At 41.8% G+C, this 15,949-nt stretch overlaps 1 protein-coding gene and 1 long non-coding RNA gene across 2 annotated transcripts in view; one reads left to right on the top strand and one right to left on the bottom strand.

The window, feature by feature from the left end:
• LOC134809901 (uncharacterized) overlaps nt 1-915 on the bottom strand; it is a 357,341-nt gene extending 356,426 nt beyond the window's left edge. Inside the window, exon 1 of the long non-coding RNA XR_010156657.1 lies at nt 661-915. This is a non-coding gene — a long non-coding RNA (uncharacterized LOC134809901). The remainder of the gene's footprint in view (nt 1-660) is intronic.
• A 6,562-nt stretch (nt 916-7,477) lies between these two features.
• Nucleotides 7,478-12,130, top strand: DDIT4L (DNA damage inducible transcript 4 like). Its single transcript, XM_001168002.6, has 3 exons — nt 7,478-7,701; nt 7,972-8,111; nt 9,831-12,130. Exons 2-3 carry the CDS (start codon nt 8,021-8,023, stop codon nt 10,319-10,321), a joined length of 582 nt encoding a protein of 193 aa, XP_001168002.1. The 5' UTR covers nt 7,478-7,701; nt 7,972-8,020; the 3' UTR covers nt 10,322-12,130.
• The last annotated feature ends 3,819 nt before the right edge of the window (nt 12,131-15,949 follow it).

Here is a 15,949-nt window from a genome sequence, read left to right as displayed (position 1 = left end):
TGTACCTCCCCTAACTTTATCACACTATTTATAATCTTGTATTTATTTGCCTATATAGCTTTCTAAACTATAATCTGTCTGGTGATGGGCACCAAACGCATCTGGTTTCCTGTTGTGTTCTCAGGGCCTAACATAATTAATACACAACAAATAGTTACTGAATGTCAGTTGACCAAATGAATGATTATGTACAAGACATACTTTTGTACACACTCTTGATCATATGTAAACACTCCTCTAGCTACCTGTTCATTAAAATGTCACCATGACTTTGAGAAATTTTCAAGGTCAGAGTAAAATGATCATTATGATCATGGCTAACATTTATTGAGTACATTATGCATTCACTCACTGAATCCCCACAACAGCCCTGTAAGGTAAAATTATTATAATTCTCATTTTATTTATTTAGGGTAGTTTTTAAAATTTTTTTAGTTGACAAATAATAATTATACATTTTCATGCAGTACATAGTAATGTTGCAACACATAAAATGTATAGTGATCAAATTGGGGTAATTACCATATCCCACTAATCATATTCATCATTTCTCTGTGTTGGGAACATTCAATATCCTCCTTCTAGCTATTTAAAACACCGTATTATTGTTACCTATAGTCACCCTACAGTGGAAGAAACACTAGAACTGATTCCTCTTACCTAGCTATAATTTTGTATCCTTTAACACAGGGGTCTCCAACCGTCAGGCCACGGACCAGTGAGAGGTGACAGCGTGCTGGCAGTCCTCACAGCCCTCGCTCGCTCTTGGCGCCTCCTCTGCCTGGGCTCCCACTTTGGCGGCACTTGAGGAGCCCTTCAGCCCACCGCTGCACTGTGGGAGCCCTTTTCTGGGCTGGCCAAGGCCCGAGCCAGCTCCCTCAGCTTGCAGGGAGGTGTGGAGGGAGAGGCGCGAGCGGGAACCGGGACTGCGCACTGCGCTTGCGGGCCAGCTGGAGTTCCGGGTGGGCGTGGGCTTGGCGGGCCCGGCACTAGGAGCAGCCGGCCGGCCCTGCCGGCCCCGGGCAATGAGGGGCTTAGCACCCGGGCCAGCAGCTGCGGAGGGTGTACTGGGTCCCCCAGCAGTGCCAGCCCACCGGCACTGCGCTCGATTTCTCACCAGGCCTTAGCTGCCTTCCCGCGGAGCAGGGCTCAGGACCTGCAGCCGGCCATGCCTCTGCCTCCCACCCCCTCCATGGGCTCCTGTGCAGCCCGAGCCTCCCCGATAAGCGCCGCCCCCTGCTCCACGGCGCCCAGTCCTATCGACCACCCAAGGGCTGAGGAGTGCGGGCGCACGGTGCGGGACTGGCAGGCAGCTCCACCTGCAGCCTCGGTTCGGGATCCACTGGGTGAAGCCAGCTGGCCTCCTGAATCTGATGGGGACATGGAGAACCTTTATGTCTAGCTCAGGGATTGTAAATACACCAATCGGCACTCTGCATCTAGCTCAAGGTTTGTAAATACACCAATCAGCACCCTGTGTCTAGATCAGGGTTTGTGAATACACCAATTGACGCTCTGTATCTAGCTATTCTGGTGGGGCCTTGGAGAACCTTTGTGTGGACACTCTGTATCTAGCTAATCTGGTGGGGAGGTGGAGAACCTTTGTGTCTAGCTCAGGGATTGTAAACGCACCAATCAGCACCCTGTCAAAACAGACCACTAGACTCTACCAATCAGCAGGATGTGGGTGGGAAGCAGCGGTAACCCGCGGGTGCCTTTCCACACTGTGGAAGCGTTGTTCTTTCACTCTTTGCAATAAATCTTGCTGTTGCTCACTCTTTGGGTCCACACTGCTTTTATGAGCTGTAACACTCACCACGAAAGTCTGCAGCTTCACTCCTGAAGCCAGAGAGACCACGAGCCCACCGGGAGGAACGAACAACTCCAGGCGCGCCGCCTTAAGAGCTGTAACATTCACCGCAAAGGTCCGTGGCTTCATTCCTGAGCCAGCCAGACCACGAACCCACCAGAAGGAAGAAATTCCGAACACATCCGAACATCAGAAGGAACAAACACCAGACACGACACCTTAAGAGCTGTAACACTCACCTCGAAGGTCTGCGGCTTCATTCCTGAGCCAGCGAGACCACGAACCCACCAGAAGGAAGAAACTCCGAACACATCCGAACATCAGAAGGAACAAACACCAGACACGCCACCTTAAGAGCTGTAACACTCACCTCGAAGGTCTGCGGCTTCATTCCTGAGCCAGCGAGACCACGAACCCACCAGAAGGAAGAAACTCCTCCGAACACATCCAAACATCAGAAGGAACAAACACCAGACACGCCACCTTAAGAGCTGTAACACTCACCTCGAAGGTCTGCGGCTTCATTCCTGAGCCAGCGAGACCACGAACCCACCAGAAGGAAGAAACTCCGAACACATCCGAACATCAGAAGGAACAAACACCAGACACGCCACCTTAAGAGCTGTAACACTCACCTCGAAGGTCTGCGGCTTCATTCCTGAGCCAGCGAGACCACTAACCCACCAGAAGGAAGAAACTCCACACACGCCACCTTAAGAGCTGTAACACTCACCGCGAGGGTCCGCGGCTTCATTCTTGAAGTCAGGGAGACCAAGAACCCACCAATTCCGGACACACCAGTACCAGTCCATGGCCTGTTAGAAACTGGGTGCACAGCAGGAAGGGAGCAGTGGGTGGGCAAGGAACAAAGCTTCATCTGTATTTACAGCTGCTCCCCATTGCCTGCATTCCCACCTGAGTTCTGCCTCAGCTGCAACATTAGATTCTCATAGGAGCATGAACCCTTTGTGAACTGCCTGTGAGGGATCTAGGTTACCCATTCCTCATGAGAATGTAACTAATGCCTGTTGATCTGAAGTGGAACAGTTTCATCCCCAAACCATCTGCATCCTCAACTGAGGAAAAATTCTCTTCCACAAACAAGTCCCTGGTGCCAAAAAGTTTGGGGACTGCTGCTTTAACACATCTCTCCCTCTCACTTCCTTCTCCGTAATTCCCATTTTAAAGGTCAAAATAGAGGCACAGAAATGTTAAGTACCTAATCCAAGTTACACAGCTAGTAAATGTCACTGCTAGGAGTTAGGCTGCACAGTTCATGCACTAACTACTACACCATGAAGATGAAAAAACTGAATCATTCTGGACTAGTCAAATTTCTTAACCTTAATGTGCTTTAAATCTGCAGAATGGAGATCAGATCCCATTCTAAAAAGTACCCTGCAGAATTCCATATCTAGTCAACACTCAGGCATTCTCAGATTCAATTCTCTTCTTAAGCAACCCCACAGGTTTATGTCATGAAGTAATGTGTAATTTTGCTAGGATACAAATGTCAATGACAAAAGCTGTGCAAGGCTGGCCCACCAAAATAGGACACTTGGTTGATACAGGAAGGGAAACCAGTAAGGAACCCAACATTGACATGAGCATGTAGCTTTATTTTCCTCATCTCTTGTTGCACATTAAAATTCCAGAAAAAATGGTATGGCATAGTGGTATTCTCAAATTTGGAACTTGTGAAAGTTTTAAGATGTATCGCTAGACAAATGTCAAGGACCCACTCCATGTTCCTGGCTGACATCCTCTGATATGGTCACCTGAATTATACATTTTTCCATAATTAAGGAAAAGCAGATATTGTATGCATTTAAACATATTATCTCTATTTAAAGACGGATAATACACAGCATTGTTTATGAAGAGAACAAAATCATATAACTATATTAAGAGACAAGTTGCTATGGTAACATTTCTCTCCTTAAAAAGAGAGGCAAACCCTTGTGTTATTGGAAGATTCTCTCAGCTTTTAATAGCAAGCATTATGTATTATTTTATGTATTGGGCCTGGTTTTTGTCTTATATGAGATAAGTTTCCATGTTACCTTACTTAATAGAATAAGTCATATTGAATATTTAATAATTAAATGGAAATTGTATTGGGTGATGCACCCTCAAAGGCAAATAAAAATTATGATTAAATATCTCACCGAGTATGTTAACAGATGATCACACATACCTTGAAACAACTGTGTCATTCTATAGTCAATAGTTTCAATTGTCTGTAGATGTTATTTCCAGAAAACTATTTCCTAGATTAATAGAGGAAAGTTAACATATAAATCTCTGTATTTTACACCAAGATAATTTTTTACCCACATTATTTTCTTAACGTTTCATTGGCAGATCCTTTCCTGCTTTCCCATACAGTGATGGATGTATTATAATAAAAAAGGCTTTCCTAATCAGTGCCAATACTTTCCAGATTTCCTGCAAACAGGAAAGATCATAAATTTTCTTATACTTTAACAACACTTCCCCAACTCCATTTAGCCACTTGCTTGTTGCACTGACCCAGATAACTACAATTTCAGAACATAATAACAGCAATAATAATAATATCACTCATTAAGTTCTTGCCTAATATCAGTATTAGTTTGGTTCTAAGCACTTTGCATGAGACACCAAATTTACAAACTTAGCACAACTAAGGGAATCTAGAGCCAGTGTGCATTTAAAGATCTCATATTTGTTTATAAAAAAGAGATAATATTTAGCGTTGATTTTAAGGGTTTCTCTTTTAATCCTTACAATAACCCCATGAGCTTACTGCTAAAGTATTGATCAATTTCCATGTCCTGTAAGTTTTCCCTGAATTGCACAGATTAAGAAACTCAGTAACTTTCCCTCAGGTGTCATAGTTTATGAAATAAAATAAGCTATGTGTGGAACATAAATGTATTAATAAGATTCAAAAATAAGTGTTCATACCAAATAAAGACAGAAAATTGGCTAGTGAAACACGTAATGAACATTCAACACTCCAAATCACAAATGCAAAAGACACCAACATTTCCTGTAATAATACATGAAAGCATCATTTTTGCTTTTTGTTTTTTCAGTATCCCTGGCATTGTGAATTTACACTTTACATAAGCAATGACATTATGAATACTATATTTATACCTGAGGAAGCCTAGAACTTAAATATTTGCAAATACATCAGGTGAACATATGGTTGCCAGTTGTTACTGCTATCTCATTTTCTTTCTGTAAGAAGATGGATTAGTGAATTATAGTAATAAAAAAGCAAGCATGCTTAAGTTAAAGGCTTTGCCTATGATTTAGATAGTTTCTTATAATACATTGGTGTATGAAAGGAAATCAAATTATTTAACTGACTAGATTTTCTATTCATACACAACTATTTCCAGTAAGCACTCCCACAAACTGTTTATATAGTATTAGTTAGAGGATATAATGAAAGAGCAATAAAACAAACTTTTTTATCACTGCACTTAATAAACACCTGAAGTTCCCCAATGCGAACTTTCAGTTATAAATAATTGACTGTATCCACATTTTTCTGAAATCTGATAGACTGTGTCACCTTGCACTTAGCCTATAATGGCACTTAGTTTTTCCTAATTCTTCTCTATGCTTCAAATTTTTAAAAAATCAGTTCTGTTTAACCTTGTGAAGATGCAAACTGGTGATAGAATGGATTTTCTATGCTTTTAAGTAGATAAAAAAGGACATTCTTAATTATTCCAGGTATGTGTTTTACCTCAATCATTCCTTATGCCCTGTATGTCCTGAGAGCAAGGCCCATTCAGCCAAGAAGATATTATTTGAAGTCTTTTGTACATAAGTAAATTGTTTTCTGAAGTCAAATCTCAAAGGGCTTTGCAAAATTTCATTTAGTCAGGTGATCCAAGAGCAACTACTACTTTCTGTAAGTTCCAATAATCTTTCTGGCCCTATGGGGGCATTTACTTTATGAATTATGCCTAAATACCCTAAGAAAATTGAAACGAGTAATTTCTTTATTTCGCTAGTATTGGTTCAGACCACTCATTATATTAATTCTAAAAATCCTCCTTGGAGGCAGGTTAAGTGGCAGCCTCATTAGTAATGCTGCCCAGACAAGGACAAGAGGCTCTGTGGCCTGCCCAGGGACTGACTGTCAGGCGGCTGGCATCCAACACCTGACCATGGGCCCATCCATTGGTCCTGAACACCCTAGCCACTGAAACCTCTTTTTAATTGGCTTAAATGGGCTTGTTTATTTTCCACTTTTCTGTTTATTGAAGTAGAAGTGGAAACTGGCCTTCAAAGACCAGTCTATCAGCATCTCCTTCCTTGGCTCGCCTGACCTTCAGGCAGTGCAGCTGCCTGAACTGAGTTAAAAATGGACTGTCAAGCTGGCTTTAATTTCTGCTGCTCTGCGTCCGAATGTCCTCCCACTGATCTGTTTATCACACCCTCTATACCCCTTCTGTTGTTGTTTTTCTAAGAGTTTTATGCCAGGACAGCTGAAACTGCCTTTCAAGGTTCTAACCTGCAAATCATTCTACACATAATCCTAGAGGGCCTGGGAGCCAACACTGGGATCTCTACTGTAGGAACAACTTTCTCCCTCCAGGCATCCCCTAACCCACCCCAAGCTGACTCTCTGAACAGATCATCTCCTACTGGCACACCAAAGCGAGAAAACCGTGGCTTAATAACTTTGGAAGAAAAAAATCAGGTTTGGCTTCTTGCTCATGGGCTATGCGGGCATGTTGCCTCTTTCCAGGGCTCGTCTGCCCCTCTGTGTGTTCCTGTGCAGGACCGCACGGAGCCCTCACAGGGATTATCTGCTGATCCCCAGCAGAATATAAAACTCTTTATCTTCAGTCTCTGAAACCTCTTCAAAATATCCCAAATCCAAGATCCTCCCAACAGGGCTCGCCAGAAACTTCTGCCTCCGGAAATGACAGTTGCTCTCGATGCACGGATAGAGGAGTACCTAAGATCCTACTAATGGTATTGTGTGTTTCTTGGCAAACTCCCGCTCAATTCAAGCTCCCCGCGCTCTGGGGCAAGGTCTAATTAGAAGAGTGCCAGGCTCACCCTTCCTGCGAAGAAAACGCATTAGCCACAGATGTAAGTGCACGAAGAATGCCAGGGAGCCACGGAGTGCGTGGGGTCATTAAGGCCCTTCTTAAAATGCTGGCGAGCCTTCGATGCGGGAAAGGAAAACTAGATCTGACCGCTTGCAGCAGAGGAGGATACAGAAACCCTGGGAGGCAGAGTAGAGTTGACTGGGTTAGAGGCCAGAAATAAGTGTATAAATGATGCTCAGTGGACTTTGCAACAGATTTAAGCCAAGTGTTCAGGATGACACAGCAAAGCCCCAGGACAAGGAAATGCACAGATCGCTTAAAGCTTCCCGCTGCCGGGAGCAGCCTGAGTGTGAAAGCGCGGACGCTCGGGGAGGGGTCGCACTGAACAATCAGGTTCAGGCTTTGACGAGTCGTGCACCCGGAATTGCGGTCCCAGTGGCCCGAGGTCTACCCTGGAAGCAACAGGTGTCCGCTCTACCACAGGCTTATCCTCAACTCCCTGTGGCTAGGCTCGGGCTACCTGGAAGTGTAGAGGTTGAAAGGGGACCAGACTCCGGAGGGGAGGGGCGGGGCGCTGGCCGGGGAGGGGCGGTGCAGGTGGGCGGGCCTGAGCAGGGTGGGGACTGGACCTATAAAGTTCTCGCTGCCCCGGAGGCTATGCTACTGCGAGGAGCCGGCGCAGGGTGGTCGGGGAGGGGTGAGCAGGGTGCCGCAGGCTGCTGGGGTCTGCAGGTCACCGAGTCCCCAGGAGAGGGGACTCCTAAGAAGGCACCTGCCTGTGTTTACCCGGCAGCGAGCGCGCAGGCCCCCGCGAACTCCTGGCAGGTGAGCGAAGCTGCGGCCTTGGTGGGGGCAGCGGGGCCGGGGGGCGCTCCGCGGGGCAGGTCGCTTCCAAGTTTTGCGAACTGTTGAGTTAGTTTCAGGTTGCGGCTCCGCTCCCAGGGCTTTGTTAAATTGAGTTGCAGAGGCCGGTTCCACCCCTTTGGCAAAGGAGTTCCTCCGCTAGTTCGCTCCTGCGACGCCGGGCATTTTAGGAGCCTCTGCACGACTCGTCTGCTTTTGCAAATCCGTCTCTTCTCGCCTCATTTTTTCCAGCACTCAGGAAAGGCCGTTGCACCTCGCGAAGGAAACAGAGCCGTTGACCATGGTTGCAACTGGCAGTTTGAGCAGCAAGAACCCGGCCAGCATTTCAGAATTGCTGGACTGTGGCTATCACCCAGAGAGCCTGCTAAGTGGTGAGTGTCCCCGCTGTCCACCCTTCTCCCTTCCCAAGGTCGGTGCCTCTGGATCTATTGGGTGGGCGGGCTTTCGACTTCCTCCCCTACCTCTATGTAGGGGGTGCCACAAAATCCATCTGAGGAGACTCCTTTCCAAATTTTCTAACATCTTCTCTCCATGATAGAAACAAAAGTAGCAAAAGTAGAATACCCGAGGGCTGCATCTTTCTAGTCTGGTGCCAGTAGGCCCTTTGGGATTAAGTTCCTTATCTTACATGATTGTGAAGAACACAGTTATGTGTGTTTTAGCAAATGTATTTACCCTGTAATCAATATCGCCCCTCCCCCTGAATTCCGACGCACCCATTTGCCAGGTATTCCTCACTCTCCCCTGACTCCAGGGAACTACTGATCTGATTTTTATCATTCCAAGTTAGTTTTGCCTTTAGGTAAGTGGAACCATACAGTAGATATTCTTTTGTGTCTGGTTTCTTTCCCGCAGCCTAATGTTTTTGAGATTCTTTTATGTCGTTGCTTAAATCAGTGTGTTCGTGTTTATTGTTTATTACTGAGTAGGATTTTCAGTCGTGGATATATCCATTATTCCATTTTTAATGTGAGAAGGAAACTGTTGAACAGCAGCGGTGCTTGACTTGCTGTCATTTGGAATTTTAACAGCAGTTTCTGAGTGAACACACTGCTCTGACACTAAAGAGCTGTAAGAGCATAGATAAACTGCTTAAGCTCTTCGTGTTTTTCTCCTTTCAAGGTGAAGTGGTTAATGACCTAATTTATAGGCCAGAACTCCAAAATTACACGAAGTGGAGAGGAAAAGCCAGTGGCTGATGAAGGTGGAGTAGGCTTAGAGAGAGGAGCTGGGAGGGCATCTGCCTGCACCTTGTTCATTTGACTCCGTGTGGTGTGGCATCCTGCCAAGGGGTAGGATTAATTTGAGGTGTAGGTGACCAAATGCAGAGCTATCTCTTTTCCTTTGAGCCCAGCTAATTTTATTTCCCTAGGACTATTTTGTTTTGCTTGGCTAAGAAAAACCACCCAGCCGGTTATAAATATCCTCATGAACCTCAAAGGTCTTCTCTGCGCAATTTTTAATTAAAGAGGCTAAAGCTAAAATTGGGACCTACAGGCCACTCCAGTAAAGACTTAAAGACACAAATTTGATAGATCTTTAATATAACTCTTCAAGCTTTAATACAACTCTTCAAGCATAATAGTAAAAATTCTTTATTTTACAATACATGTATTCCTACAGTTAGAAAGTAACAACCCCTTAGTCCAAAAAACAAAGTTATAACTTTTTATTCCAGAAGTAATGCATGTTTTCTGTAAAACAAAATTAGAAAACCCCCATAAGCAAGTAGGAGGAAAGAAAAGAAAATCACCAATAATCTGGGATAATCACAAGTAGATTTTTGATGCATAGTCTTTACGGTTGTGTGTGTGTTTTGTGTACACACATAAATTTAAAGAAAAGTGGTTATATCCTATCTACTCTATTTATCTAAACCTTTATTTCATACATGAACATTCATGAGAGCTTAAATTATTCGCTATATTACCTAGCTAGTTAACAGTTAATTGAGGTCAGCTGACTCTGAAACAAATACAAGAAAAAGGCAGACATGGTAGATAGAGGTAACCAATGTTGGTATCTTGGTGTTTTTTTTCCACTCTTAAATTTTTTTTCTGTATCTAAAAAGAAAACTCCATTTCTTACAGATTTTGACTACTGGGATTATGTTGTTCCTGAACCCAACCTCAACGAGGTAATATTTGAGGAATCAACTTGCCAGAATTTGGTTAAAATGCTGGAGAACTGTCTGTCCAAATCAAAGCAAACTAAACTTGGTTGCTCAAAGGTCCTTGTCCCTGAGAAACTGACCCAGAGAATTGCTCAAGATGTCCTGCGGCTTTCCTCAACGGAGCCCTGCGGCTTGCGAGGTTGTGTTATGCATGTGAACTTGGAAATTGAAAATGTATGTAAAAAGCTGGATAGGATTGTGTGTGATTCTAGTGTCGTGCCTACTTTTGAGCTTACACTTGTGTTTAAGCAGGAGAACTGCTCATGGACTAGCTTCAGGGACTTTTTCTTTAGTAAAGGTCGCTTCTCCTCTGGTTTCAGGAGAACTCTGATCCTCAGCTCAGGATTTCGACTTGTTAAGAAAAAACTTTACTCACTGATTGGAACAACAGTGATTGAAGGGTCCTAAAAAGGGAAAATATATAAAGATTATTTCATGATTGGATAGTAAAACTATTCAGCTAGTCAGCTAAAGTCATTTGTAGTTTGCCCCACCTGCCCTAAATAAGAAACCCCAAATGTAGTCTCTTTTCTTTCTGTGTTTCACATTCATAGCAACTGCAGCTAACAGGCTGATTTTCTGGCCTTTGGAGAAGTGATTCAAAATAGTGTAGATTTTCTGCATAGATCCCATTTTTGTACAGAATTGAATGGGATGGAATAGGTAAGCAAAAGTAGAAGCCCATTTGAGTTTTACATTTGATTCCACAATTTGGTTTCAGGTAGGCTTGGTAATAGACTATATAAACCAGATTTGCCTATTTTGATTTTCATATGGCTTTTTTTTCTGTAAGTTTTCAGAGGATTCTTTAAATCACAGAATCATACTAAATGATATTTAGCCTATCAAAACTTCCAAAAGCCCCCACCACCAGTTCCTGACTCAAATTTGAAGGGTTTTTAGACAGGAGGGTAGGATTAAGTAGGTGAGTTTAATTAAAGCTTAACCCTAGGTAAGAGTAAATGAGAAATATTACGGCAATAATGGAACTGCTTCACTGTTTCTTGGTGACTTCCTCACTCTAATGTTTTAAAGAGGCAACAAAAGCTTGTGGTGCCATTTCAGTAACCACGGTGTTGTTTTAGATGCCTTTATAAGCTCAGTTTCCCTTGTTCTTAAGTGTTGAATACTGTCTTTAAACTAGAAAAATGCAAAATATTGAACTGATATTTTTGTGTGTAGTTGATTACTCTTCCATTGAGTGAATGATGAATACCTGTGAGGATAGGAAATTAGTTCTGAGATCTGGTCCCTCTCTGATTCACTTAGTAATCTATCCTCTTTTCAGTATTACATGTGCTTAATCTCAGATGAACCATTTCACCATGGCAGTGTTATCTCATCTCTGGGCTTTTCTGGGAATTGAAGTATATCTCTCCTTAACCCCAATTGTCAAGGATAGTAGCTGTATACTACCACTTTGAATTATTGAAACGGGTCAATTTACGAAGTCTGCATTGGCTATGGAGATATGGTTTATAGTGCAGCCTAGAGAATGAAACTCACCGTCCAGATAACCATGCATGCACCCAGATTTTTTCCACCTTGGATACCTGTCACTAGGGAATAATAAAGGCCTTATTTTTTGTCTTATTCCAACTAAGTAGATCATTATCTCTTTCCTTTTTTATGTTAATGAGAGAATTTAGCCTCCACTCAACAATGTTCAATTCAGCAAGGCTTTCATATCCTTGCTGTGGGTCGTGGATAAGGAGCTTATTCAGGTTTCCTGCCCTAGCTATTAGCTCCACTTCACATGCTGGAGACTGGCGTAGGGACAGATGTATTCATCCTGGTGTTACTGAAAAACAGGTGTGATCCTGTTACTGATACTATAAGTGACCTAAAATGTCACTGTTCAAATTAGCAAGTGTTCTAACAAACTAAACTCTTCAAATGCTTGGAAAGATACTACAAAGCCAATCTTTATAGAATTGGGCCAAGATAAATCAATGTTGTTTTGCATGTCTATTGTTAAGCTCCAAAGGTTCACTGTGTTTCTGCCGCTGTCCTGGAGTTGTCACCACTGACTGGGCAAGGCTTCTTGGGCATGGATGTAGAACTGTTGTCCTTTTTCCACTAACAGTTATCTTTGACTCTCTTGCCTGTTATGCTTACAAAATGGTGATGGCTTATGGAAGGCTGTTAAATTAATATTCCTGTTAAAGGAAATTAAAGTTTGTCTATTTTTGACAATAAAACATTATATATTTTTAATTCTCTTGTCCTCTTTTTTTTTTTTCTTTCACCTACTTGATGCAGTGGTCATAGGATCAGGGCTGCAATTACAAGGGCTGTAAGTAGGGATGGCTCATTATAAACCTTATATGAGAATTCCTTATGGGCCTGATAGAAGTGGGTTGTGCCTTCATCTCATTTGGCAAAATTGGGGTTAACAGTGAATGCAGCTATTTTGCCTGGTAGTAAAAAGAGCCCACCAGTTCTGGATCTGTGTAGCCTAACCCTATCTGAATATGAGTGGACTGAAAGGGAGCACCTGCTAGACTGGCATTGCGGCGTTCCGCCTAGACAGACAGGGTGTACAAATGGAGGCAAACCTTTGCTTCCAAAGGTGGAAGATTTGGGGTATAAATGAAGAGAAGGAAGAATAGTCACTGAGGTTAAAGGAATTAATAAATGGGTTATATAAGGATGGAAATCCAATAGTATCACTTCAAAAGAGGATCAGAGCAAGTGATGATGATGTCTTCCAGCTCAATTATAACAGATGCCTGAAAAGGTGAAGCTATGTTTGCAGAGACTACTTTTGAAATCAGACAGGGTCGAATGGAAGCCTACAAACTTGAGTGACCTCATCCTGGGAGACATATTTATACTACACAACGGACTTGATTAATTATAAATGATTCAGTGAGATTCTAGGAGTGCTGCAGTATCTTTTAAGTTGTATGTCCTTTTGATGTAAGGAATTCTCATTGGAAGATTAGGGTGGTCTTTAAATATATATTGTGAAATATACATTTGGTCTTAGTCCCTGTTTCCTGGTATAAAACTCTTGAACTACTTAGATTCTTCAAAGTGATGAGTGTCTTTTGTATGCTAATGATTGGCTGATGGCTGGAAACCCCCAGGTAGCTTCAGGATGGGGCTTGGTCACCAGAAAGACCAAGGCTGTATTAGGGTGTTGGGACTTTTAGCCTCACCACACCCTCACATCCACCTGAAAAGAGAGAGGGTCCGAAGATTAAGCCAATGGCCAATGATTTAACCAGTCTACATAATTCTACATAACGAAGCTTCCATAAAAACCTAAAAGGACTGAGGTCAAACACCTGGATAAGTGAACACTTGGAGGTTCCTGGAGGATGGTGGGCCTGGAGAGGGCATAGAAGCTCCTGCCCCTTCCCACATTTCTTGCTCTATGCATTTCTTCATCGGCACTCATCAGCATTTTTCTACTAATCTTTATCATAAACCAGTAAACGTAAGTAAGTGTTTCCCTGAGTTCTGTGAGCTGCTCTAGCAAATTAATCTAATCCCAGGAGGGAGTCATGGGAACCCTAATTTATAGCAGGTAGTCAGAAGCACAGGTAAAGCAAGCTGAGGCTTGAGATTGGCATTGGAAGTTGGGGGAGGGGGACACCCTTGGGGACTGAGCCCTCTACCTGTGGTATTTGAGGCTGTCTCCTGGTAGTGTCAGAATGGAATTGGATTAGAGGATACCCAGCTGGTGTCAGATGGCGGAATTGATTGCTTGTCTGATATGTCGGGAAAACCCACACGTTTGGTCACAGAAGGCTTCTGTGTTCATTTTTTAGTGATAAGGTATAGGAGAAAGCAAGTTTGATTATTTTTCCCTCAGTATTCTCAGAATGGGTAAAGGATGTTGTTTTCAATAACTGGTGCAATAACAACTTTTCACAGGAGATAAATAAGTTGAATGCATACACATTGAGCATAAAAATCAATTTCAGGTTGATTAAGGAATTAAATATGAAAGGGAAACTTAGAAGATAGAATTTTCGTAATTTTGACGTAGAGGGAAGAACTCTTAAATAAGACGTCAAGATGCCCTGAAACATCTCTTTATCAAATAATCCTATAAGGAAGATAAAATTAAAACTCGGGAATTGGAAGAAAGTGTTTTCAACACATATAACTGAAAAATGGTTTGTAACCAGAATACGTCAAGAATTCTTGCAAAGCAATAAGAGAAACACAACCCCCCAAAAAATATGTCGTCAAAAGCCTGAATAGGTATTGTATGGAAAAGGAAGCCAATCTGGCTGATAATTATATGAAAAGATCCTCAATCTAATTAGTAATCAGAGAAATTCAAGTTAAAAGCAATAATAAAATATCAGTATAGACATCCACGTTAGTAAAAATAAATTGATAATTCCAAAAGTTGGTGAGGACACAAGAAAAAAAAATCAACAAGTTAATATATGTATATGGCATTATTTTATAAAATTGAATGATAAGTATATTTCGTGAACCAGCATATCAAAGAGTGTTCTTCAAACTATTTTTTTTTTTTTTTTTTTTTTTTTTTTTGGAGAGAGAGGGTCTTGCTCTGTCACACAGGCTGGAGCACAGTGACGTGGTCACAGCTCATTGTAGCCTCTATTTTCCAGACTCAAGCGATCCTCCCGTCTGAGCCTGCCAAGTATCTGAAACCACAGGCGTGTGCCACCACACCCAGCTAATTTTTTTATTTTTTATTTTTTGTAGAGACAGGGTCTCCCTATGTTGCCCAAGCTGGTTTTAAACTGCTGAGCTCAAGTGATCCTTCCACTTTGGCTTCCCAAAATCCTGGTACTACAGGTGTGAGCCACTGTGCCCTGCCTGTCAAATTTTTTAAATTGTCATTCAAATTATTTATCCTAAGTTTAAAAAGTTGCAAATGATGTAAAGTCCAGAATGTGACAAATACTGGCCTTTTAAAATAAAACTATTACATCATCTTTTAAATATTTCCAGTGGAATGTAAGTAGCATAGTAATTTGACATTCAACAACATCTATTTAGAAAATATTATAAATAAGGTCTTCAACAGAATTAAATTTTTTCAGTGTTACTTATTCTTCATTCCTGTATCTTTTCAAAGTCTACAATTTATATTGAGTTTTCTTTAATGTAATATCTTTTAAACTTAAAAGTCATTTATTATTATTTCTTCCCTGTAAAAAAATAAGATTATAAACTGAAATTAAATTTTTTCAAATTTTCTGTGACCGACTCTTTAAATGTCAATTTTTGAGTGAGTTAACTTTGCAAATAGTAATAATACACAATGGCCAAAATAACATGTTTTCCAAATTTTTGAATACTATTAAACACAATAATAATAATAAGCTATTTCTTAATGAGAGGACTCTTTAGTTAATTAATTCGTGGTTTCATATTGGTTTTTTGCTAGAATTGAGAGCTTAGCATTATTTCTTTCCATCCTTCCTTTTCTCTCTCTCTCTCTCTGTGTCTCACTCTCTGGCCCAGCCTGGAGTGCAGTGGTGCAATCCCAGCTCACTGCAGCCTCAAACTCCTGGGCTCAAGCATTCCTCCCACATCAGCCTCCCGGGTAGCTAGGACTGCAAGGGTGCACTGCCATATCCAGCTAACTTTTTAATCTTTTGTAGAGATAGGATCTTGCTATGTCACCCAGGCTGATCTCAAACTTCTGGCCTCAAGTGATCCTCCTGCCTCAGCCTCCCGAAGTCTTGAATTCTTTCAAAGCAATAAGAAAATGACAAACAACTCCCCAAAAAGTATATGGTCAAAAGCCTGAGCCACTATGCCTAGCCATCTATTTTTTGTTTCTATAGATGTAACCTCTGAGAAAATCTATTCACATCAATAAGATGGGAATGTAGGAGATTTGGTTATTACAGTATCACTCAATCTTTGAACTACTTTCAAGATATATGCTCAAATCACATAAATATATATCACCAAAAAATTATCTTAAATGATCAATCTGCACATAATTCAATCAGGGTTTCTTTCAATATTGTTGAAATAAAAAAACTGAAACCACCTGACTCACAAAAGTACTTGTTCCCTAAGTATATTAGT

Source organism: Pan troglodytes, chromosome 3, assembly GCF_028858775.2.
Source record: "Pan troglodytes isolate AG18354 chromosome 3, NHGRI_mPanTro3-v2.0_pri, whole genome shotgun sequence".
Taxonomy (NCBI): Eukaryota; Metazoa; Chordata; class Mammalia; order Primates; family Hominidae; genus Pan; species Pan troglodytes.
This window is presented reverse-complemented; position numbering and strand designations above follow the sequence as displayed.